At 40.7% G+C, this 27,382-nt stretch overlaps 1 protein-coding gene across 1 annotated transcript in view; it reads right to left on the reverse strand.

Moving 5' to 3' along the window:
* Nucleotides 1-1,667: 1,667 nt before the first annotated feature.
* MBD2 (methyl-CpG binding domain protein 2) overlaps nucleotides 1,668-27,382 on the reverse strand; it is a 65,502-nt gene continuing 39,787 nt past the window's right edge. Inside the window, exons 4-7 of the mRNA XM_060613885.3 lie at nucleotides 12,411-12,501; nucleotides 10,922-11,099; nucleotides 6,124-6,262; nucleotides 1,668-2,138 (exon numbers count right to left, since the gene is read on the reverse strand). Coding sequence (XP_060469868.1) covers nucleotides 6,136-6,262; nucleotides 10,922-11,099; nucleotides 12,411-12,501 — 396 coding nt within the window. The 3' untranslated portion in view covers nucleotides 1,668-2,138; nucleotides 6,124-6,135. The remainder of the gene's footprint in view (nucleotides 2,139-6,123; nucleotides 6,263-10,921; nucleotides 11,100-12,410; nucleotides 12,502-27,382) is intronic.

Raw genomic sequence — 27,382 nt, forward strand, 5'->3', positions numbered from 1 at the left:
GGGCATTTGATAGTTCTAACAGGACTGACAGGATGTTGGAAGCAAGGGAACAGGGACCACTCAAGGGCACCTGCTTTGAGCAATTGAATGGGATGATTTGCTTCTACCCTTGTTAGGGGATGCAGGACGGTGGTAGATTTGGGGAATAAGATAATGAATGTTTAATTCTGGACATGTTATCCTGTGGATATCTTGGGAAGACCTGGACTTATAAGATGGTCGCCAGTTGGACACCATGTAATGGCTTTCATACCTTGTTCTCTACCTGAGCAAAGTATATAAGAACAAAAATCAAAGTTTTATACGTGTGTACATTGTGTTTTTGCTTTTACCAAAACTGTTTATAAAAGCATGTATATCTTGGTTGGATAGCTTTGTAAAAAGAACATATGATCACCAAGGTGAAGTTACCCCAAGCTTAATTACAGAAGAGAAATCATGGACTTGGGGCGGGGGAACCTAAGAAAAGCCTTTGGACATCCATTCTAAGTAGCTACACCAGTTCTTGAAAAGATATCAATATTGACTTCCCACGGCCACCTTGTTTGGGGCAGTTTGATGGGCCCAGAGGAGGCATCCTTGGCCAGTAGTCTGCCCAGAGTCTGCCAAGTATCCAGGCTCAATTGCCAGTAAGAATGCTCTGAGGAAGCTGGTGGCGTAAGGGACAGAAATCAAAGCTGACTATAAATCAGGAATTCCAAGAAGGTGTTACTAATATAGTTTGGCATAAGGTCCAGAGAGACAGCAGCCCAAACCTAGCCAGTTGTATTGCTTTGACTGTTATTCCTCCCTTCCTCAGGAACTGGAAGGGTGCTGGAGGTAGTGGTAATAAAAGGTACAGGTGACACTTATATGGAACTGGTCACACCATGGACCACATCATTTCTTGGTCTAATTTCAAAAGAACTCAGAGTGAAGAAGTACATAAACCCTCCCTGTAGAAAGCTATTATTTCCCAAAATATCTTCAAATTTGCTTACAACCACTCCCTCCTTTTCCTTGGCATCACATTAACTTAAGTATGTTTTTGCTTTTTAAACTCATTTAATAATGCTGTGCCAGTTGTAGTAAATAGGTATCGAAGAATTTAAGTGGTAATGAAGTTACACTTGAGAGTTTCAACAACAACAACAACAAAATAATACTGTGGAGGCCGGGGACTGATTAGTAAAGTATTACAATCTGGCTCATTAAGCAACTCTGCCTGGAAAGTTGCCTCTCTCTGGAGCAAAGGGTCTAACCTGCACCTGTTAACTCAGTAAGCCAGCAGACATGAGAAAACACTAACTGTTCTAGAAAAAACAACAGCCATGGACTTCCAGTACCATCCAAAGGGTACCTGTGTACCTAACTCACGCCCAAGGGAAGGAAATGCTTTATTTTTATAAAACTAACAAAAGTACTAGTCACAGGCAAGAAAAAAAAAAAATAAAAAAAAAAAAAATAAACCCTGACACATGCTAGATGGCAACTGAGAATTCAGGGGAAAGCGACACAGTTTTCACGCTATTCGGAGGCGTATTGCAAATGCATGAACTATTCTCTACCACCTCCATTTGAAACCTAAGGCCCAGGGATCACAGCTGACTGTAAATCAGGAATCCCAAGGGGGCGGGGGAGGCTATTTATTATGTGTGCTCTTTTAACAGAAAGAATTCCAATCAGTCTGTGAATATAATCATTTATTTGTCTTTACAGTGATGATGGAAGAATGTACAGGTGTCCTCTTTCAATAAAGTATAAAAATCTGTTTATATACAGTGAAGTCACAATAATCTTTAATTGGGAGATTTATTTGGTACTACTGATCGGTTCATATTAAAACGGGGGGAAAACAAATATTTCACGTAAGTGCTACATTTCCAGTAGATTGCACCTGGCATCAAAAGCTCAGCTTCAACTTAAGCGTCCTCCTTGATATTACAAAAGTCTAATTTTAAGTCCTAGGACTCAAAATAAACATCATTTTTTGAATAATAGATATATACATCAAAAATACATCTAAAAAGGCATTGGTTAGTGCTATTAAAAAGCTGTATGTGCTCGGGTATGTTTTTTTTCTTACAGGCGAAACCCAGTGGAAACGCTTTTGTTCAATTCTAGAAATTTGCTCTTGGGGAACGTTGGTCGAAAGTTACCTGTAAGGAAAAACAAACAAATTTAAGTAATTCAATGATTTCTCAGGTGAGGTCAGCAGAACTTGAAAAAGTAGTTAGAGGTTAAACTTCACGTAGAGCCACATTTTTAAAGTCTTGTTAACATTTCATTACAGCACTTTGTACATAAAAAATGTTCAACATATCCTCCCATTGTTTCAAGTGCTTTAACAATAACTTTATACTCCTTTTATTTTCAAAAGAGTCATATGTACAGCTTTGTATGCTAACACAAATACTATCTATAATTAATTGAATCCATATAAAAAGAGAAATCATAGGGCATACAAATTAAAAAAAAAAGAATGTATTAGATGCAGCCAAATCCAAACAATTTTGAGAAAATTTAGAAAAACTACTAACTGATTTACTTTACTTCAGAGCATTTACAGATGACAGATATGCACTGAAGTTTTATTATTATTTCACCTGGGTGAAACAGTACTGTGCAATGGCAGAGTTTATATATGTGATCCTGTGTCTCAGATGTAGCTACGTATTTTAAAACCTTTGCTTTTATGGTTTTCTTCTTGTTGCATTCACTCCTAAAACTGCGATAATCTGGATACTCCTCTATGATTGTAAAATTTTAACAGTCTCAACCTGTTATGGATATATATACATATATATCAAATAGGGGCACCTGGGTGGCTCAGTCAGCATCCGACTTCAGCTCAGGTCATGATCTCATGGTTCATGGGTTCGAGCCCCGCATCAGGCTCTGTGCTGACAGCTCAGAGCCTGGAGCCTCCGTCGGATTCTGTGTCTCCCTCTCTCTCTGCCCCTCCCCTGCCTGCACTCTGTCTCTCCTGTCTCTCAAAAATGAATAAACATTAAAAAACTTTTTAAATAAAAATAAGACAAATAAATAAAGGCCCACTTTGCTAATAAGGAACATCAGAAAGAACCATGGCATGGTGGGGTGACAGACCCAAGCGGAACTGCGTGTTACAGGCTCCATCTCTTATGAGCCATGTGAAGTCGGCCATGACCTACCCTTTGATCAAGCCAAGCCCTACCTATTCTACAGATTATTATGAACATCTGATTACGTTACGTGGCAGTGCTCTGGTTTATGAAACAGTTTAGGTGCAGAGCGGACTAAATGAGTGAATTAGGTACATTTCATTCTGAGAACTAAGAAGTACTTCTAATTCTTCCACAACCTTCGAGTCTAATGGCCTGGTCTCATAATACCATTCCCCAGTTTAGGATGTGATACCCATACTCTGAATCTCTCTGCACCCAACATGCCAAAACAATGGCTACTTTAAGTATATATTAAAATTCTAATCACTCAGTATTATTTAGTTTGTTCCCACCATTAACCACATTTGTGCCAGGCAATGGGCAATGCTGGCATTCATTCATTCATTCATTTATTTATAACGCTTATTCATTTTTTAGAGAGAGAGTGTGTGTGTCAGAGCGGTCAGCACAGAGCCTAACAGGGGCCCGAACACACAAACCGCGAGATCATGACCTGAGCTGAAGTCAGACACTTAACCTACTGAGCCACCCAGGACCCCAATGCTGGCTCTTACATGAACAAAGTGCCTAGTCCCTAAAACCCACACTTGCTTACATAAATCAGGGTACTGCCTTGATACCCATTTGCAAAGTGATCTGCGATGTAAACAAGGGTCTAATGAAACCTCAGTTAGCAGACCCCTGATTAAATTGTCTTCAGGACAAAGTCTGAAAAACAACAAATGCTAAAAGGCTCTGAAGAGGAGGGCTCTCCTAGAGTCCGTTTTGATGCAATCCAGGTACAACCATTCCAATGCCCACACCGCGCTCCAGAGACAGCATGGCTGAAGCCTTCAGACAGAAGAAACATGCTTCAGACTTTTCCTCTGAAGGACTTACACAGACCAAGCACACTCATCAAAGCCCATAAAACACATCCCGGCCAGAGTGGAAAACAAGATTCAATGCCAACATGGCGTCTTCCTGTCCTCAATAAGGGAGAAAAAAAAAAAGACTTAAAATAGCACTGAACTGGATTCCCATGGTTCCGTGTGTTCAGGAAACTGTCACCAAATGGAGATGCTATCACTGAATACATAATGTGAGGCACTATAATTATTACACGATTTCTGTATCACCGTGGCATGAGCCACTGCCTGGGTTACGGCAAAGGCACCGATGGGAAGGGAAGGTTGTGTGAACCATTGACTCAGCGTCCCTGCACACAATACCCTGTCTGTGCCTGTACCAAACGGGCCTCTGGCCATCCCTCGGCGGCTCAAGTGAAAAACCTGGAGTCGTCCCCATCACTTCCAATCAGTCACCTGGTCAAGCTGATTCTATCTCCAAATACGTCTCAAACGGACCTCTGCTCTTCCTCTTTTTCTCTGCACCCACTGCCAACATTCCTGTGAAGCCACCATCTCTCTCGCTGCCAAGCTACAACAGCCTCCTCGCTGGCCACCCCGCGTCCAGGCTGTCCCTGCTCTAATCCTCTTTTTCACACGGCAGCCAAAAGGAACTTGCACATAAGCACATCTGACCATGTTCCTCAGCCTTCAGTGGATTCCCATTTGCTTTAATGTTAAAGCTGGAAACCCTTAACAACAACCCATCAGCATGACAAGATTCCCCTCCACACATTCTCCCAGTGCTCCCCAGACCTACTGTGAAGGCACTGAATTCTCCTTGCTGTTTCTTTTCATGGGAACACTTTTATCCCGAACTCTGGCCTATTGCTGCTTGCCCTTGAGGCTCAACATAAATGTCACCTCCTCACAGAGGCTTTGTTGACCCTTCACGCCACATTAGCTCCCCTGCCATCAGCTCCCCCACTACCTTTGCTTTTCCTTTGTAGCACTGATCACAGTTGGTAATTATGGAATGTGGTGAGCGTCTGGCTAGTACAACTGTATGGCACGTTCCATGAGCAGAGGGACCGTGTGATTGTGGCCACCACTGTGTCTCCAGAACTAGCACCAAAAGCAAGAATGACTAAGCGGGGCCAGGTGTGGGTCCATAGACTGAAAGGGATGGGGGAGGACAGATTCAAAAACATCTAGGAGTTAGAATTCTAACTCACTCTGCTGGTTCTCTCTCTTTCTCTCTCTCTCTCTCTCTCTCTGTCTCCCCACAATGCCTCAGTTTTGGCTTCAAAAGACATAAATAAGTCACTGGCTCATGGGGGACAGAAAGTAAGACAAGGTCTGCCGAAACCAAGCAGGATGGCAGTTGGGAAGCAAGATGCCACATTAACTCCTGGAGCCTGGACCACAGCCACTTAAAGAGAATATATACCCACCAGGACAGAACCTATGACACTCATGTGAGCTCACGACAGGGTCAAAGTTTGTATGTTGTAAGGTAAATTATTTATTATCCTTTAAAATGTCCTTCTGAGTCTCTCTGCATCAAGTCTATGCTAGAGAAAACCTACTTTAGGGCCCTAATTTTCAAGAGCAGACAACAGGGGCGCCTGGGTGACTCAGTTCGTTAAGCATCCGACTTCAGCTCAGGTCATGATCTCGTGGTGTGAGTTCCAGCCCCACATCAAGCTCTGTGCTGACAGCTCAGAGCCTGGAGCCTGCTTCAGAGTCTGTTTCCCTCTGTCTCTGCCCCTCCCCTGGTCGCATTCATTCTCCCTCTCCTTCTCTCTCTCGAAAATAAAAAATAAAAAAAAAGGGAGGGGGGGAACAACAGACCCCAGAAAGATAGTGTGGCGGGGATGACCGCTACCTTCACCACCTGCGACCGCTCTCCTTTCTTCCACCTGGCATTACAAGAGGAGGTTAGACTCCTTGCAAGTGGCTTCAGGGCTGTGAGTGTCTTCACATCATTAGGACAAAAGGGTGATTCTTAAACACAGAAGAGGCCTAACGGCGCCTGCTCACCCCTGCGGGGGAGCGTCTATACTTTGCTGAGGCAGGCCACAAAGGGCAAAAGCAAGAAAATCAACCATCTTCAGGTGCAAGCCCCTCCCTCTCTGCTCTCCGTTTACCTGATCATATTCTTAGGCTTCATCTCCACTGTCCATTTCGATATCCATTTCTTCCGTATCAGCAGCTCGTGACAAGATGTCTGCCATCAGTGCTTCTTCCAATTTTTTGCGTACTTGTTGTACTCGCTCTTCCTGTTTCCTTTAAAAAAAAAAAAAAAAAGTAAAATTGCACTGATGATCTGGCAAGTACTGGAACCATGCAGCTGCTACTACAGTTTATGTTTAGTTTATCAAAATCACGAAAACTCCCGACAGTACATTTCCTTCTCCTTAACTTTGCAAAACTTTCTCCTACACCCACAAAGCCAAATTGCACAGGAGGCGGGCCTTGCCAAAAAGAGGAAACTTCAGACAGGCAGGTATCCCACATCTCGCTGAGAATTCCTGGCAGGAGTGGATTTATTGCAGTGACCTCTTCTTCAATTTCAAAACTTTCAAGTATGTGAAGATTTGGGGCTGTTGCTATAAGGGAGATTAGAAATAACTTGAAAGCAGGGATAAAAGAAAAGTTATATGGGAAATAAAGAAGGGGAAGAGATTTGTTCAACAAAGCACAGAGGAAGATGGAGGAAATGGGGGCACGATGGAGTGCCGCATTCTGTCTTTGTTAGGGGCCAGCCCGTCGGAGCTCTTCCCTGGGTTCCCAGTCCTAGCGACAGCAGGCCATCACAAAGAAGCCAAGACCAAGGAGAAAAGCCGAACAGCATCTCAACTGAGATGAGCTGAGAGGTTAAGACCATGCCGCAAGTTTCTCTGTGTCTTGGGGATTGCAGTGGGACCTCAAAAGTGAAAGTTAATAGCGCCAAGTCATAAAAAGAGGTTCTGAACCATTAGGTGGGAAACAAAGCCCGGGAAGAAAGTCTACTGGTATGTACTTTGCATCTAGAAGTCAGACTAAATTTCAGAGTAGCTCCGTGACAGTGCAAGAGAGGGATTCCTAAAACAGCTCTCCTGAGCAAAGACGGTAAGTAGCAATTCACATCCAGAACCCAGCGAAGAGGCCACGGCTGCAGAGAGGAAGGGGAACCCTAGGAAGGAAGAGGTTCAGGAAACCCAAGACAGGGAAAGAAGTAGAGCCACAAGTGGAGTGCTGGCCTTGACTCGAGAGCGGGACAAATTGCGTCTTGAGGCCAGAGGAAAGCTGGTTAGGACAGATGTAGACTGGGACATGGAACAGTTCAGTGACAAGTAAGAGACACGACAAGCAATACTGAGGGCTCTACAGTGGGGGCTGGGGGGGGGGGGTGATTTTTCTCTGTCGATATTGAGGAAAACGAAGTGCAGCACTGCCTCAAACCTGGGCAAGTGGTGGGGTGACATTCTGGAAGAGCACGTGAAGCTTCCCTGAGGACGTGCCTCTTGCGTCCTCAGCTAGGTGTAAAGCTGCATGTGCTGTGCTGTATCCCAGCCTGCACGTTTCTTGATCTCCTGAGACTGTATCCCAAGTGAGAAGCTAACATAAAACTCTACAGCCACAAAAACTTTAGATGTCCTCTTTACTGCAGTCAAAAAAACAGCACAGAGTTAAAAGGTACAGCCTTCCACTTTATACATGAATTTTCACAAAGAGGAAGGCTGTCACTGAGTTAGCCTCTGCCATGTTAAGAAACTGGAGTTGAACAGATTTTCATGTAGTTGGAGCAGGGTCAAGAAGAAACATTGTTTATTTCTTACATAGTCAGTCTCGCCTTGGGCTCCCTGACTCAAGGTTTATGACAAATGGCATATCAGTCTCATCGGCAATCTCTCACTCCTAGTAACTGAGTATGAGAATCTGCACAAGTGCCCCAGAGTAATCCCATTAGGAAGAAAACAGAGCAAATCTAATGTTTGCCATCGATTCTTTTGTCTTGAGCATTCCTTCCCATACTTATGTAAGCTGAAATAAAGCATCTGCATCTGCCCATGGTGGTAGGCAGAATTGCAACAGTCCCTGCCCCTGGAGAGACTCCCTATGCAGTTCCCTCCCCTTCAGGGAAGGCAGAACGTGTGAATGGGCTGGGATGTCCCTCCGTGATTAGGCTACTGATTAATGGGACCTTGAGTTAATCAAAAGAGATTATCCCAGAGGGCCTGACCTCATAAGAACTCTTAGAAGAGGCTGCGCCCTTTCTGAAAGAAGTTGGGAGAGAAAATGTGGAGGGAACCTCAGGGCAAGGAACTGTGAATAGCCTCACCCCACATCCAACAAGACACCAGGGGCCCCAGTCCTACAACTACAAGAAAATGGATTCTGCAAAAATCACAGGACCTTGAAAGAGGATCTTAGAAGGGAATGCAGTGCAACTGACACTTTGGTTTCCGCCCTGAAAGACCCTGGGCAGAGAATCGACTTGTGTATCAGGCCCAGGCCTCCGGCCTACAGAACTGTGAGCTATAAATGGGTGGTGTTTTAGGCTGCTAAGTTTGTGAGGACTTGTTACTTATATTAAAATAACATCCAAGGATTAAAATGTTATCGAATATGCTGAAAAAAATATATACTTAATGTTTAGATCTTTAAATTTTTTTTTAAGGTTTATTCATTTCTCAGAGACAGAGAGACAGAGCATGAGCGGGGGAGGGGCAGAGAGGGGGAGAGACACAGAATCCGAAGCAGGCTCCAGGCTCTGAGCTGTCTGCACAGAGCCTGATGCGGGGCTCGAACTCATGGACTGCGAGATCATGACCTGAGCCGAAGTCGGATGCTTAACCGACTGAGCCAACCAGGTGCCCCAATGTTTAGATCTTTAACTGAAGGTCTAATATAAACAGAATATTGGCAGGGCACCGGGACAGCTCAGTTGGTTGAGTGTCTTGACTTCGGATCAGGTCATGATCTCACAGTTTGTGAGTTCCAGCCCCATATCGGCTCATTCCTGTCAGTGCGGAGCCTGCTTCAGATCTGTCTCCACCCACTCTCTGCCCCTCCCACCCCCCTCAAAAAAAAAAAAAAAAAGCATTAAAAACAATTAAACAGAATATTGGCTGCACAATTAGAGAAAGGGTAATAATTCCATTTGCAATAATTTTGAACCTGTATTAATTCAACAAGAAATGTGTGCATAATAATTTCTGTTATGACAATTAAATCAAATGGATAATTTGTTAAACAAGTTTACCCTAAAAGGAAATCATGGAGATCTGGCTTTGAGATAGTCTGCTCTACTATCAAAAGATCTGCTGTTGAAGGCATCAGCATTCCCATGACATCACCCAGAGGCCCTCAGTCTACGCCCACAGTGACCTGGCAGAATCCCTACTGATTTACCCGGTATTCATTCCAAGACAGGTAAGAACCTGTCTCCCGGGTAATTTCCTTCCTCAAGGGTAAGAATAATCCAAAGGGCAAGTCGCTTCCTCCTCTTGAATTACATTTTGTTTTTCTTAAAAAATAAAGCTGATCAGGGTTGCCTGGGTGGCTCAGTCAGTTAAGCGGCGACTTCGGCTCAGGTCATGATCTCACAGTCCGTGAGTTCGAGCCCCACGTCGGGCTCTGTGCTGACAGCTCAGAGCCTGGAGCCTGTTTCAGATTCTGTGTCTCCCTCTCTCTGACCCTCCCCTGTTCATGCTCTGTCTCTCTCTGTCTCAAAAATAAATAAATGTTAAAAAAAAAATTAAAAAAAAAAATAAAGCTGATCAATTAAATTCCATGCAATCAATGCATGTGAATGCAACTTTGAGTCATTTTACATCTTTGCAAAAGGAACTACTTTAAAACCTGGCAAGTGCTTTACCATTACAAACCTAGGTAGACTCACGCATTTAAAAACATTTTCATGCCACCTTTTCATGGATTTAGGAAAAAAATACAAATATAAACATTTTAAAATTCTATGATTCAAAACTGCCATCTGCTGGTTTTGTCTAGGAATAATACTCTAATAAAACTTTCTGATTTAACATTCAGAGGATAGAAATGGTGAAAGATATGCATTGTCCTATTTTTAAAGAAAATACAGTGCACTACAATCTTATTATAAGGCAATGATATTCCAGTTCATAAATCCCATATCACAATTTCTTTCTGCTCTGAATATCTGGAATAGTTTGCTTCTTTTGAGCAATGGTTTGCTCATACATTCTGGGCATTATCAATCTGAATTGTACATTTTCTTTTCACTATTTGATGCTAAAAACTAACTTGTGGAGCAGTCCTGGAGTAAAAGAGGTTAAGAAATGAAGCTCGTGTCCTCTCTTTACCCCTGGCTCTGTTTTACCACTTTATGCTTTACCCTTTGCTTGATATTTGCCATTTGCTTCTCACCGAGCGTGTGTGTGTGTGTGTGTGTGTGTGTGTGTGTGTGGCCACCTTAAATCTTTACCTGAAACAAGATGAAGCAGAAATGAATAAATCTCTAAACTAAGCCTAAGAGAGTAAACAGAATCAAGATAAGCAAACTGACCTTTGAAAGCACAAGTCAGCTTAAAGCAGCATGGTTACAATTTGTTTTAAAGAAGACACTGGTTTGCAGACAAACCAGTGCAAAAAGCAATCACAAAAGGCATCACTGAATGAAAGGGGTTCTTTACAGCAGAAAGGCAGAACCCCAAAATGCAAAAGATACTGCAGTAACAATGTGTAGAGAGTACAACTGATGTGTCCTTCAGACATGACCGTGATGATACTTCGAGCTTTTTTCAAGCATGTATTTGTTTTAAATGTCCTATATCACCTTCCATTAGTTTCACAAAAGAGTTATTAAAAAAAAAAAAAAGTGTAACTTTCTGATCGATTCGTCACTTAACCAGATGTGCCACAGAAACTAGGAGGCAGTATAAAGATTATCAAATAGGAGTTATATTATAACTGCCTTACCTAATGTCTTCATCTGTGACAATGAAAGCCTTGCAGAGGGGTTGAGATGTGTTCAGCCAAACAGCGGGGTTCTTTTCCACAGCAGGGGAGACCTGCCCTGTGATTGGCGCAGAGCTTGTGTGCAAAGCGCTGGCAACAGCAGATAAAAGGGTCTCGTCATTACTACCTGGACCAACTCCTGCGATCAGAAATACATACTGGTTAAAGGGACTTCCAGATGTGCTAAGCAAATCTTACGTAACCTAAAACAACTGACATTTTTATGCTTGTTTGGGATCATATATTTAAAAGGATGATATCGTATCTACTGAACAGTTATCATATACCAGAGAATTAACATTCCAAAAAAAAAAAGTAACAAAATGGTTGAGCATTTTAATAAAATTTTAACACAACTTCAAAACACATTCTCCAAGGTACTAAACTGTTTAAAGTTGGCTACGTTTCTTCAAGCAGGGTCAATTATTTTAATGAGCTAAATCCCTTCTAAAGTCACATCATATTTGAGTTTCCCTATTAATGCATCCCTCGAGTCCTACAATAGTTACTCCTGTAGGTTTCAATATTGATTTCTGGCAATATCTCAACACTTTCCTTTTATTTGGGACTTCACAGGAAAAGCCAACGCAAGCATGCTGTACCTGCAGCTCTCACATCCTTTTCAAATACCTCACAAAATATCCAAGTTAACCAATTAATAACCAATAATAACCAATTAATATTAACCAATTAATAATTGCACACCGTGACTACCTACACTACCTACACCGTGACTGGCACCAGGACCGCATTTAAATGCACTGCTTGAAGTCCTAAACTTATGAAACCAGTGAAAGCAATAATTTCCAAGAAAAGAGAGGGATGCGATAATGTTCTAGCCATGAATTATGACAATTTTTGAGCAACCCACACTAGATCAACATTTGGAAGCTGAAGTTCTAGTACTTGAAAAATAACGCTCCTCTGGAATGGAACTAACATGGGATATGACAGGCACACTAGTTAACTGATTTCTATACCCCGCAGACCCCACTTGCTGCTGTTACTGGGCCAAAGTGCCTCAGTTCCCACTGCTACATGCAGCAGCAGTCTGTGCAGGGAGAGACAGAAGAGTTATTAGCTGTTCTTCTGATAAGAGGAAGAGTGAAAGAGCAAGCATTGAAGCCAGATGCTGCTTTGAGCAGGAAGCCTGAGAAATTCTGCCACTCGGCTGCATTTGGTTCTAAAAGCAGCACATGGGTCGATTTATACGGTGAACCTAACCTAAAGCCAAAATTTTTACACAGAAAAAAATCGGAAACATCCCTGCAACACACAAGCTCTTCAAGTACATTCTCCCTGGGTTTACACCAACACAAGAGGGACATCATCCAGAAAGGCACACAATCCCCCAAAGTAAAGACCCTGTCTCAATCATTTCTGACTCCCATAGCATCTAACACAGAGCCTGGCACATAGTAGGTACTGCTCAACTGAATTTGGATAATACCTTGAAGACCTTTAGGTAGTTCCATGGTTTTTATAATTTGTTCTGTTACATCTGATGCACTAAGTCCTTGTAGCCTCTTCTCCCAGAAAAGCTGTAAGGCAAAACATCACTGTTAATAGACATTCTTGGACCAAGAAAGTAGCGCATCGATGCCGCTGAATGATGAAACTGAAATAATTTCAAGAGTTTCCTAATTTCCCCACTTTTGTCCTTACATGTACTAAATGATATTCCAAATATGAATTATTTCAACATGTCATAATTCTTTAAAATGATATTAATCAAAATTTTCTTATTTATGCAATCTATTCACTTTTTACAGTATTATAGATTTTTATATGCTATATATTATATATAGTACTTCATAAGGTAACTTCCAAAGAATGTAACTTGAATTATTAAAGATTTCATTTGGTATGAAAATTTAATGTTATAATTTATCAGGGAAAGAAAACAAATATTATAAATACCCCTTTATTCAGTATCATTAGGGGAAGAGCTCCTCCACCTGTGTGATTCTTCCCCAAAACTGAAGTTTAGTATTTAAGGGGTCAAGAGCCAGTTTTTATGAAAACTTTTCTAAAATGTTTTGTATACTTCCTTGCTTTTTGAGCAGGGTGTCACGTTCATGGGTGACTTTCTCCCTGTTGCAGAGAGCCCAGATCACCTGAGTCACTTAGTGGCCCCATGCCATCATTCTGGACATGAGTCAGCACACTGAAGGCTCCTCATACTCTATGGGGCCACTGAGGTATGCAATTGCTTATTCAAACACTAAATGGTCCAAGACAGTTCTGCTGTTTGGTTTTCATATCCTTTCTGTACTTCATTTTCTCTCCTAGTTAGCTATTACTTCTCAATAATGTCATTCGTTTGTTCAACATGTATTTACTGAGCTCCAACTACATGCTGCCCCGTGGATGCGTCAGTAGATGAGATACACTGGGTCTCTGTCCTCAAGACTTATCTCTTTTCTAGTCTGTTTCTTATTCACTGTAGCCAAAAAAAACAGAACAAAACAAAACAAAAAACAAAACAAAACAAAAAACAGATAAAGAAATTCCTTAGTCTGTATATTTGTCTTTAATCCCAGATACCTGGGGCTTGTCAAAAGTAGGTACTGAAAAAACACTGGTACTAAAAAAAAATATTGAATGCCTGAATATGGGAATAAAGGACTCAGAATGAGGATCCTGAGGGGCACACAAACCCAAGTTGAAACCCCAGTTCTAGATGTCTAAACCTTCAACTGCCTCTTCTGTAAAACGTGACAGTAATGAGAACCATGTAAGATTAATGTGGGGATTAAACAGGGCAATGTATGTAAAGTACCTGTCATGGGGCGTCGGCACAAGGTTTATCATATTTACTTTTAGCAAATTTTGACCACTCTGAGGGCTTATATTCTGACTTCTAGATATATGAGAAGTATCAGGTAACTGCCCTCCAGACAAATGCAAGATACAATAAAAATCTCTTTATGGCAGAAGAGTTATAGGCTGGATCTCTAATAACCTCACTGCTAGCACCAAGAGTAACCTGCAATAGAATGCTTCACTCTCCTCTGAAGACGGCTGGTATAAGGTAACAACTCCTTACATCTCCCTATAAATTATGTCATCAGCAGAATATGTAGTCAACGTATATGAGGACATGAATGCATTAATTATCATGGGTGAAAAATAGTTAGGTGAAGGTAATAATTGATAAATGTGATAAATGTCCCAAAAAAACCCCACCTGCTATTCTCTTTTTGTGGGAAATAATATTATCTATGCATTGATTATCACAACTATGGGAAGAAAAAAAAAAAAAACAAGGAAAACAAAAGCCAGTCAATTCCTAATGAAAAAGGAAAAGTATTCAGAGGAATCAATGAGTATGATATTAGCAAGCACCTTTAAAATAAAATAACTTAATTTGCAAAATAAATCAACACTACCAAAAAACAAAGTATAGATATTATGTACAGATATGATTACTAATATTTTACATACTAACATTTTACATAAAATTCCATTGCTAGATATCAAAAGTTCAATTTTTTTACATTCTATAATTTTTAATTCTTAATTTTTAAATTCCTATTAACTGAAAGGAAAACGATATAAAATTGAGAAAGGAAAGTCTTGCAAAATAAACCTTGGACTGAGAAACGAAGTGTATGGATCTGGATTACAAGTCCTGGTATCACCACATGCCATCTCACAGCCCTCAACTAAGTCTGAAGTTGAACACGATATGCACCGATGACCTCTGTATAAATGAAACGCTTATGCCATGAAAATGGAGGCACATGGATTTACGTAGGTGGATGTGTGTAGGTGACTGTGTATTTCTGCCCCCACTCGCGCTCCCCAGAGGAGGTGGGGGATATGGGAGAAGGAAAAAAAGGCTGGTTTGATAAAACAAAACATACACTGGGTGTAGGTCACCACTGCCCTGCGCTCCATCCTTTCCACCACTCATTCAACACTATCAGCTCACCTAATTTTTGAGAGAACTGAAACAGTCTTCATGAGATAAATGTCTGTTTACAAATCTGTATGTTCCTGGGGCGCCTAGGTGGCTCAATCGGTTGAGCAACCGACTTCGGCTCAGGTCATGATATCACAGTTTGTGGGTTCGAGCCCCGCATCAGGCTCTGTGGTGACAGCTCAGTGCCTGGAGCCTGCTTCTGATTCTGTGTCTCCCTCTCTCTATGCCCCTCCCCCACTCATGCTCTGTCTCTCTCTGTCTCAGAAATAAACAAACATTAAAATAAAAAAACTTACAAATCTTTATGTTCCTAACTCATGTTCCCTACATTAATTTTCTCAGGCCCCTACCTGTTTTGTTTGTTTGTTTTAGGGTTGGGAACTTCTTTACATTTGAAAATATTTCTTAAAATGACATAGGCATCATGCTAAGTCAAAGAAGCTAGTCATTTACATGCTGTGTGATTCAATTTATAGGACATTCTGAGGAAAAAAAACCTATAGGGAGGTTGCCAGGGATTAGGGGTGGAGGGAGGGTCTGACTACAAAGGGTCAGCACAAGGGAATTCTTTGGGTACTGGAATTGTACCCTCTGTTTTTATCCAGCTGCTAGAATTACCACTTTCTTTACTTTTCAAGCCAGTTCCTCAAGGAATGACTGATACGTACTACCTCCATCCCCCATTTCCACTTGACTACCCCCATCCCATTTCCCATGAATTTTCACCAGATTTAGTCTTGGAGGCAGTCAGCTCCTGTCACCAAATTCAACGACCTCTTCTCTTTCTCTCTGGTCATTTTATAACCCTGCATATGCTGTGGAGAGGTACAGCGAACGGAGAAATCTTCCTCTGCCTAACTTTAAAATTTTCTGATCTGCTCATTTATGAATGCTATGTTTTCATGAGGTGACAAATTGTGGCCATCTGGAGTTATTACATTACTTCTCCAGCTATTAGAAGGCTAAAGGCAAAAACACTGAAATGATGAGTCTCCTTAAATGTGTAAGGAGTCTCCCTCTGTGACAGCGATCCCGTCTCTTCCACCACACCTTCATAAGCACTATTGCTTTCATGAATCCTAACCTACCCACTGAAAATCTGATGTCACCTGCCAAATCAATGCTATTCTCAGTGTAACCTTGTTGCCTGAGGCCAAATAATCAATGTAATACTTTTAAGGAGTAGTGATTTAATATTTGGAGAAACTCCCAAAATGTGCTATCACCCTCAGTTATTATATCCCTTTCTAAGTCCCCACTACTTAGACCCTCCAGGTGCCTCTAACGCCTTTTCTTTATCACCCTCCAGCATATAAGAAAACTGGAGACAGCCCATGTGTGCATGATGTCATATGGCCAACAGTCTGGGCAATGCCTGATCCAGTAGACTGGCCGATGGAGAAGCGAGGCTGGGGATTAAAAGTCATCTAAAACCACAAAAGTGTCTAAAATGTCAGCGACAGGGGCAGTGCAGCTTTGGAGGAACTCCCTCCCCGGAAAATGGAGTTCACGTCCACAGCTTTGTTCCTCACATGAAGATGCATGTAATTCTATCTTGGAGTCCCAGGGGACAAACAGGATCATGTTATGAAAGCTGTTCCTTTAGTGAGATGATCGAATCTGTTTTCTGAAAGTAAACCAACCCAGAATACAACTGCAGCATTTTCTTTTCTTAATTGCTGTGGATTTAACTGGGACTTTGGGAAATTTGTTCAACTGGCCTTACAGAGGATATCCAAAAGAGAGGATGAGAAGAAACTGGGATAGCAAAGCAGCTCCCCACAACCACACACAAACACACCATCCCTATTCTGATGCAGTAGGAACTCAGGCTAGTCATGTTTATTAGTACTGTCCTCTAGCACCCTGAACTTGATCATGCGTACAATGAAGGAATCTGTGCTCTTCTGGGGAAGTCAGAACAAGACGGTTTACCGGAAAAAAGTAATTAGAGGATCTCTCCAGATTCAACAAATATTCTTTTAGTGCCCATTATACACAAAGTATTTTGTCAGGTACTGAGGATAGTTATTAGGATAACTGGTAATCACTGCCCTCCAGGAGCTTACTGCTTGTTGGGAAACGAGCAAAACTCTACAAGATAGACTGTGATACCCGCAACAAAGAAGATACGAAATGAACTTCAATTTGGGAGAATCCAGGAAGGCTTTTAGAAAGAGGTAGCTCTTGATTTAAAAAAAAGAAAAAAATGTGTAAGAATTCTACACAGGAGGAAAGACTACTCCAAACAAGGAAATCACTTAAGCAAAGGCAAGGAGGTGAGACAGGGAGTATAGGTCACTATTTCTAAGTGTTCCCCTACAGAAGAATAACCAGAGTGGCTTGTTTTAAATCTATATTCCAAGGTCTCAGCCCTAAAGATTGTGTTCAGTAGGTCTGGGGTTATAGGGCTTGCTTGGTTTTCTTTCTTTCTCTCTCTTCTCTCTCTCTTTCCTTTCTTTCTCTCTCTCTCTCTCTCTCTCTCTCTCTCTTTCTTTCTTTCTCTCTTTCTTTCTTTCTTTTACAAGTGTCTTAGGTGATTTTGATGCAGGTCCAGGGATCTCAGTTTGAGAAAAGCTGGTTTGGTCTGTGTTGAAAGAATGGTGGTACACACATAACGCTGGTGTATACTGACCACCAAGATCTCCGAGTTTTATTCCTGATTATACCAGAAAGTAAAAAATATATTATTCTATTCTGTTCTTGCGGAGGACTGGAGGAAGATATTTGCCTTCCTCTTTTCCATTGTAGGAAGACATGTGTCAACGTATATTTAAGAGTATACCAAATTGTTCAGGTGTAAATAGGGAAAGGGCTGACCTAAAGTTCTTTTGGTGCCCAGTCATATTCTCTTGGTGGAATAAGAGGAGGAGAAAGAGGACAACTACCACTTATCCACCAAGCCCTTTCCACAGGCCTGGCACTGCGCTCAGTGCTTTATGTGCAGAAATCCTATGAATCTTTCCTACAGCATTTTGAAGAAGACATTATTAGTCCCATGTACAGTCACTTACCAAAAGTTATGTAACTAGTCAGTGGTGCAGTTGGAACTGAAACTCAAGTCACGATGATTAAACAGCCCTGATCTTAACAATAAAAGCTCTGGAAGAGCATTTCCATACTTGGCTCTGTGTTAGATCATAAGGTAACAGGCCTCAGACCCTTCCGTTCATGAAATCAAAGGCTGACAAAAGTTCAATACGTATGAAGAGACGTATCAAGTTGCTCTTAGTTCATCTGCCTGTTAAGTCATACTGGGTAAGTCGTCAATTGCAGGCAATCTGTGCTGATGCCTGCCCCCTCCTCATGCAGAATTAAGAGGCCCACACTTGTACTAGATTTAGACTAAAGCCAGCACAGGGTTTTAAGAAGATATCAAATCATAATTCAGTGTAGCTTATATGATAAAAACCAAAGAATTGATATAATATATATTCTCTGAAAATGAGCTTTCTTAGAATTAACTGCAAGTATCAACCCCATTGAATATCAAATTTTTATTTGGTAAATAGAAATTAAAGTCTGAGAACCCCTACTCCAAGAAAACATTTTCAGGTAAATCCCACTAACAATAGAGTGGTAACAGGTATTTCATAAAACAGGAGAGAGGGTGTGATTTACTATAAGCATACATAACAGAAGGCTTTTGAATTTTTTCTATAAGAACACTGTTTTAGGTTCATTATATTAATATCTATTTCTCATGAAACACTGAAAAGCATGTAGATCAAATATACCACTATTATTTTCATCCACCACTGTATTTAATTTGACAAACACTGATGTGTCTGTGTCGTGTTCATAAAAAATTCACTGACAAAAAGAAATCGACCTTCTATTTATACTCATAACATCAACTTGACAACTTGACAGTCGAGTCAGAGGGCAGAAGATTTAACTTCTGAGTAGCAGAGTGAATGTCAGTGGGCTTGTGTTCAAACCCTTGCTTTGTCATTTACTAGCTTTCCAAAGTTAAACCACTCAACCTGTCTCAGTATCAGTTTCCAACTCTATGGAAAAGGACAATAAAAAACAATCTCAAAGGGTTATAGAAACTAAATGAGGAGGTTTCACAAACACCTGAACGTGCTAGTACAGAGCAAGTATCATTTTCCCACATTTTTCCCACAAGTCTTTCAGCACACTGATCATACATACAGTGGCATTCAATAAGCAGTTGGTCATCTTATTACAATTAACAAATATAAACAGATCAGAAATTAATCAACTCTGAAAGGTGAGTATTCATACATGAACACTGAGCACATGCACATGAATCTGCCCTTCCCTCCCAGATTTTCAGCTGGGGTTTTCTTGCTACAAAAATCTTAAAACTCCTCCTTTTCCTCTTCTCATCCAAGCCAGATTGCCTCTCACTTAGACCAAAGCTGGTTGGGAGAGCTCTGGTGAGCCAGACCAGCCACATTATTTGCAGGACCCAGTACAAAATGAAACTCTGAGGTCCCTTGTATTAAGGGACCTTAATGTACAAAAAGTATTAAGAATTTCACGATAGCAACAAGGCTAAACCCATGCAGTACAAAAGAGCCTTCCCTTAACCCCTTGTTAAAATAACCCAAGGATCTTTCATCCCTCCTGCCACTCCTCATTTGGAGGACCATGAAAGGATCACTGCCAAGGCTCCTCCCAGTTGAGCAGTAGGAATGAAGAAGGAGGGAAGCCCAGGCAGTGAAGAAACCACATTGGGGAAGAACGGACAGAGCCTCGAGAAGGATCACAATTTTGTTCTATTTAAAGTCCAGCAAATAACATGGGTAGCTTTTAATTAAGATTTCCTGAAACTGTAATTTTCTTGTTATTTTTACTCCATCTATTTCCATGTTGTGATGATACTAAAGCCCTTAGAAAAACCTCAAAAGGTCTCTGAGCTTATTTCAAGAATAGAAGGTAGGAGAGAATCAGGGAACCCAGACTACATTTCTGTCCTGCCATTAAGCAAGAAGAGAAAGGGGGGGGGGGGGGGGACTTGAAGCAGGAACAATGGTTTAAAGTAGTGTCTCAGTCTTGGCCGTATTAACATTTTGGGTTGGATAATTCCTTGTTGTGGATGTTCAACAGCATCCCTGGCCTATATCTGCTATATACCAGCAGCACCACCCCAGCTGTGACAACCAAAGGTGTCTCTACACATTGCCAAATTTCCCTGAGTAGGGGGAGGTGGGGAGGTGGGGAGGTGGGGAGGCGGGGGGAGGGGAGACGGTACAAAACCGGATCTGGTTGAGAACCTCTAGTCCAGACAAAGACAAGGAGGGCAGGGTGGGAGGCTTACAATGCGAGGGGCCCAAACCTCCTAGCTGCACAGAAAGAAGAGCCCTCCAGTGGCACATGCTATGACTGCAGTCAGCTCCTTTCTCAACTTCCAAGAGTCCCAGCTTCTCACTCCTGGACCTTGTAAGAACCACCCTACATGGCCTAGAGCTTGGTGCTTCTTTTGTCACTGCCAGATGAGGGTGCGAGTAAGATAAAGCAGAAGTGGGAGAAACCTTTCTTAAGAGGTGAAATTTAAGGCTCTTCAAGATAGAAACATGGTTATAAACAGGGATTATTTTTAATAATTCAGACACACCTAAGATTAAATGGTCTTTATAGGCTGGTCTGGGATGTTAGAACCATTTAGAATATATGATTTCTGCTGGACGATGTTAGAGTTCCAAACAACCGAAACGTGACACTTTACATCCCAACTCGTAAGTTAGATAGAGTCTGCCCGTACAGATTTTAGAAGAAGTTCTCTGCTATTACCAAAGGATAAGAGACCATATGCACGTGCAACTCTGCCACTGACTACAGAGAAAGGCACATCTCTGTTCAGAATGATTTTAGGTATTCAAGTATAGATAAAGCAACAAAACAGAATGAAAGGTTGATCTTGACCATGTTAATTTCCATAAGATCTTTATGGGTAGCTATAGGTAGGGCCTGGGCAATTCTAAACTAAAAGCCATCTCCCCACAATGAGCCACACAAAAACTTATAACTGATTTTAGCCCTCACATACTGTTTCAAAATGCATCCTCCCTTAACTTTTGAAATTGTATATCCACTAAAAAAATAAACAAATTGATTATATAGAAACACACTGAAATTTCAATAATGAAACTAAGTTCAACTAAAACTCCCATATATCTGAACTATTTCTCATTGTGTATTTTAAATATATACCACAAGCTGAACGTTAGTTCCCATGCCGAGAAGCTGTAACAGACTCTGTGCCAAGCTTAAGAGCCCTTCCACAGTAGATCCCCTCTAAGCCATTTACCCTCCTTGACTTTTCTCCTGTCTCAGAGGAGTAAGCACCCTGCTACCTTTCTAAGATTATCCCTACACAGGGCTCTTGGTCTTACCTTCTGCCTTCTCCTGACCTTGCCCCATCAATTTGCCCAACTTCTCCTCCCACATTTTCCATTTTCCCTCTTCCTCTCCTTGGGCTTCTTCTGAAGAGACAGATACACTCCAACACTGATAACCTAAAAATGTCCTTGTGCACACTTCTCCCTCAGACCAGCTCCAACTTCCTCTTTCTACTAGGAGGGAAACTTTCCCTCTGATTTCTCCACCTTCCATCCATTCTCTTCCTTCTAGACTCTACTCCTATTTTTATGTTAACAATGACCTGCCCAAGGTCAGTAGCCTTGTAGTTACCAAATCCAATTCCTAATTCAAGCCTCTTTTACCTTGCTTCACTGTTGAATCACTTGCTGCAGAAGACTTACGAAACTCTGCCTTTTATGATGGTTCTCTTTACATTTCTGTATTTTCTATTACTATTAAGCAACAAATTAAAATTTCTAATGGTAATAGTCAAAGAAATAAGACTATGAGCATTTTTTTCATAACAAAAACAAATCTTTAAAGTACATAAATGTGATAGATACACCTTGTAAAGCGTCTGAGGACAAGTGGCGCCTGGGTAGCTCGGTCTGTTAAGTCTCTGACTTTGGCTCAGGGCATGATCTCATGGTTTGTGAGTTTGCATCTGAGAGCCTGGAGCCTTCTTCGGATTCTGTGTCTCCCTCGCTCTCTGCCCCTCCCCCACTTGCGCTGTCTCTCTCTCTCTCTCTCTCAAAAGTAAATAAACATTAAAAATAAATAAGTAAAATGTCTGAGGACCAAAGTGCTAATACTTTGTAAAATAGAAGAACCAAAAAAATGACCTTCAACATCTCACCATTTTAAAGAGTGTTAATCTGCAGAATCTTTCTCTCTATCAAGAGCATGATGTTAGACACAGAGTTGGCACTCAAATGTTTTAGGGATGAATTTGTGGCTAAGTAGGAGTACATGGTAACAGAAAGACACTGGTTTGAGAGATGAATGTTTTAGTCCTGACTCAACTATTAAACAGATGTGCTGTCTTAGGCAAGTCATTTAACCTCTTTGGATGTATTTTCCCTAGTAAAATAGAATTACCAGTAACAGTCTTAACCATCTCAGAAGGTCATCAAAACACTGATGATACATGAGTAAATTCTTTGAAAATATAAAATATTTATTGAATTTTTCATTTTCTAATGTTAGGATTTCATAAATTCAATGAATATTTGATTCACTTTTCTAAGGCTTTTGCTAACTCTAATCAAGGAACAAAGGACCTTGTCATGTATTTGTAGACTAAAGCAAATCCCAGAAAATGTGCACTTTATATTCACTGACTCATGAAAAGCTAAATATGCAAGACACTGGGTTAGGGCTATACAGAAGAATGATGTTTCCTGCCCAGAAGGAATTCACTGGCCAGTTTATAAAGTGCTCTATTTCAAATCAACCCCATATGATATCTGAGTTGTCTAGTTCTGGTCAGCAAAAACAACTTAACTTAAATACCATGGCCTGCAAACATCAAAAGCCAAATCCAAGCTACCTTCTTATTTTGTGAGAGTGGCCCAGGAAGAAAGGGTAAGATCATGACCAGAAAATTACTATGTAAATCAAGGAAAAGCTCGATTCGTGTGGCTGTGTAAAAGATAACCATTTGGGCTCAAGAGGCTGGAAAAATGAAGCAAATAGCAAAACTCAGAGTTGAGGGGGATGCAGGTGTGGTACATCTGCTGTAGCCCCTTGTCCAAATTTTGTCAGGAGTGCTATCGAGCTTACACAAGGTGGGCATGTAATGCTTGTCAAAATATTATGAAGTCTTAGACTACTAAATCTGAAAATTATGAAATGCACAAATTCCTAGAAAAACATATTCTCAAAACTGATACAAGAAGAAATGAAAATGTGAATATTTATCCATGTACCTATCAAATAAATTGAATCTGTAATTTCAAGCTTTCCTATTTAAAAAAAAAAAAAAAAAAAAAAAAAAAAAAAAAAAAAAGGCTGAGATGCTTCACAATTAATTCTTCCAAACATATAAAGAAAAGTACCAATTTTATACAAACTCTTCCAGGGAAGGTTAAAAGAAGGATCACCTCCCAGCTTATTTTATAAAGCCAGCAAAACCTTGATACCGAAGACTGAAAATTATGAGAAAACACAAGCCAGTCTCTCTAGTGAATATAAATGCAAAAAATTCTAACCCACATAACAACAAATCTAAACAGCAATAACAATGATAGTACATCATGACCATATTTAGCTTAATCCAGAAATTCAAGGCTTGTGTAACATTCAAAAAAACCTCAACCAATGCAATCCACCACATAAACTAATTACTATAATTCATGATATTAACAGAAAAGAATAAAAACCATTTCAGCACTTAACTAGATAGAGAAAAGAATTTGATAAAATTCAATACCCATTTATGAAAGATAGCCTCAATAAACTAGGAATAGAAGTGAATTTCCTTAATCTGACAAAGGGTATTTACCAAAAACAACCCTACAGCAAGTATACTTAATGGAGAAACATTAAAAACATTCCCTGGTAACACAATGAGACAGGGATACGTGTTATCACTCTTATTCAAGATCATATTGGAAGTCCTAGCCAGTGAAATAAGACAAAAAACAAACAAACAAACAAACAAACAAACAAATGTTTAAGGGTCAGCAGGGAATAAATAAAACTCTCATTTGCAGATGACCATGTTTGTTCATGTACAAAGTTGAAGAGACTCGTTGATTACTTAATAAGTGAATTTAGAAAGATAAATCAGTACAATTTGCAAAATCAGCTTATTTCTACATATTAGCAACAGACAACTAGAAAATTAAAGAAATTAACGTAATCACTTAGAGTAGTATCAAAATACACCAAATATCTAGAAATCATTTAAAAATATGTAAGATCTGGGGCGCCTGGGGAGCTCAGTCGGTTAAGCATCCGACTTCGGCTCAGGTCATGATCTCACAGTTCGTGAGTTCGAGTCCCATGCCGGGCTCTGTGCTGACAGCTCGGAGCCCAGAGACTGCTTAGGATTCTGCGTCTCCCTCTCTCTCTGCCCCTCCCCTGCTGGTACCCTGTCTCTCAAAAATAGATACACGTTAAAAAAAAAAAAAAAAAAAAAAAAAAGACTGGACAAGGTAAGTCTAAAACGTATGTAGAAATGCAACGAGCCAAAACTAACCAAGATAATCCTGAACCAAGACTAACAAAGCTGGAAATGCATATGACCAAGTATCAAGAATTCTTATGAAACTATAATAATGACGACAGTAAGCTACTGGAAAAGAAAAGACAGACCAATGAAAAAGAACTGAGTGTAGAAATTGACTCACATGTACACAGACCAAAAATAGAACTGGGAGTGGAAAAACTTTCATAAGACTTTTACACATTTGCATTTCGACAATGCAGACCAATGAAAAATAATGGACTTTTCAGTCAATGATGCTGGGTCAAACCAGACTGCATCCAAGCAGAATAAAGTTATTTCTAACGTGCAGATTCTCAAAACCTTTACCTCCCACTATATTTTATGAGAAAGGTACTGGAGGATTAGTTACAGCAGAAGGTATATATTAAGACAGAGGAAGACAGAAATCCAGAAAATTCCAACGCAGAAGTGCAGCAAAGGAAATCCCTGGAGCTGCAGCTACATGGCAGGACCAGAGAACAAATTCAGCCCAAGTGGGGTAGAGGGGACTCAGGAAAAACACAGCAAGGAATGCCATGGATTTCAGCATAAGAAAAATATGATTGATGGGCATGTGGCAGAAGTACTGATGCATTAGAGACGATGAACTATAAGGAAACCTAGCATACAATTCTTAAGATTAACAACAACAAATTATGAAAGCGTTCAGATGATGACTGGGCATTATCTGCCCTACCCATGAATATTTCCAGTCATAATAATGTAAACCCTGACTATTTGACCTATTTAACTAAAAACATGATACACTATGTTGGGAACACGAGAGCAGAGAGAGAGAGAACTAGGTACTCATCTACCACCATGAGCTACCCGCCTCAATTATTTCCGTATTCCTGTCAGTGACAACATTCTCCCAGTTACCTAAATTCTGAGACTTTTTTTTTTAATTTTTTATTTTACTTTTGAAAGAGAGAGAGAGAGAGAGAGAGAGAGAGAAAGAGAGAGCAAGTGGGGGAGGGGCAGAGAGAGAGAGACAGACAGACACACAGAATCTGAAGCAGGCTCCAGGCTCCGAGCCGTCAGCACAGAGCCCGACGCAGGGCTCAAACCCACAAACAGTGAGATCATGACCTGAGCCCAAGTAGATGCCCAACCGACTGAGCCACCCAGGCACCCCTCTGAGACTCTTCTCATAAGCACCGCTGAACAGTCAACAAATTTCATCCATTACTTTATGACCAGCATGAAGCAGATCTTATCATTTGTGCCCTAATTTCCTATAGCTTCTTGGTGTTTTCCTAGCCTTAAGTCATTCTTTATATTACATACAATAACCAAATTAAGACCTCTGTCTAGAATGTTCTCCTCCATACTTCTCTGCTTTTGAAGACCATATATTATGTGTTTTTTTTCACTGCACTTATCATACCATGGTACATTATGTACATATTTGTCTGTCTCTCTTCCTATTACAGTAGAAGGTAAGATCCATGAGATCAGGGGCTGTTATTTTGTTCACTCAAGTATCCCTACTACTTGGGTAAGGGCCTGGCACAGGTTGAAGGCTCAATTAAAGATTTTTTAATTAAAAAAAATTCACTAATTAATTCATTGAGTCAACAAATGCATATTAAACACTGACATAATGGAGATATTGTGGATAAAGTGATGAGTAACTAATACAGTTAGATCAGAAAAGGAGAAGGGAGAGATGCTAAGGAGGATCTCTAAACCCAGACTTGATCAGTTAGAGGTTTTCGGAACAGGTAAAGTGGTATCTAAGTTCACACTTGAGGGAGGAGTAGAATATAGATAATTAAATGTAGGAAAGAAAGCAGGATGAAATATGACCAGGGGATGCAGGGGCAGGAGGCGGCCATGAAGTGGAGTGAATCAATAGCATGTTCAAAAATCTGCAAAAACTTTCATGTGATTCGCATGTAGAACAAGAAAAGAAAGTGAAGCCAAAAAGATAAGCAAAAGCCAAATCATGAAGGACTCTGTAAGTCATGTTAGGTGTTTTGACTTTGTACATCATACTTAGGGGTTTTTTTCCTAAAACTTTATAGGAATCATTGAAAGCTTTTGGGAAGAGTAACACTGTCAGATCTTCGTGTCAGGTGGAGTTTCTGGATGCAATATGAAGAATAAATTGAAGAGAATAAGAAGCAAAGAGATGAGACGAAATGACATTTACCTGGTACAGGGATGGAGCAAGTGAATATTCAGGAGACAGAGTCAATTGGACTTGTCGGCTAATCAGAGGTTTAGGGTAAACGATCGGAAGAGTCTAGGATGATGCTCAGGTTCTGGCTTAGGCAGCTGAGTGGACAGTGGTACCTTCACTAAGATAAACAAAGCACATAGAAGAAAGGGCCGGAGGTGCCTGGGTGGCTCAGTTGGTTAAGCATCCGAGTTCGGCTCAGGTCATGATCTTACAGTCCGTGAGTTCAAGCCCCGCTCGGGCTCTGTGCTGACAGCTCGGAACCTGAAGTCTCCTTCAGATTCTGTGTCTCCCTCTCTCTGACCCTCCCCCATTCATGCTCTTTCTCTGTCTCAAAAATAAATAAAAATTAAAAAAGAAAAGAAAAGAAAAGAAAAGAAAGGGCCGGTTAAACAGGATGATGAAGGAGATTACACAAGATGAATCACAAGTGCTGGTAAGACTTGCAAGCAAATAATGTTAGTGGATGGAGACATACAAACAACTGGAGCTCAGAATGAAGACATAGATTTGGAAATCATTAACATACAGATGACAACAGAAGCCATGAGAATGAATGAAATCATCTGCACAGGCTTTACATACAAAGAAGAATGCACAGTTTTCCCTGGGAAGATGGGTAGAGAAAAAGGAACCTAAGAAGGGGAATAAGAAAAAACAAAAAGGGAGGAAAACCAAGAGAGTAGAGCATTACAGAATAAAAGAGTATTTCAGAAGGCAGGGTAGTCACAGTGCCTAGCTAGAGCAGGTTAAGTACTGCAATCT

The sequence above is a fragment of the Panthera onca genome, chromosome D3 (assembly GCF_046562875.1).
Source record: "Panthera onca isolate mPanOnc1 chromosome D3, mPanOnc1 haplotype 2, whole genome shotgun sequence".
NCBI classification, from domain to species: domain Eukaryota; kingdom Metazoa; phylum Chordata; class Mammalia; order Carnivora; family Felidae; genus Panthera; species Panthera onca.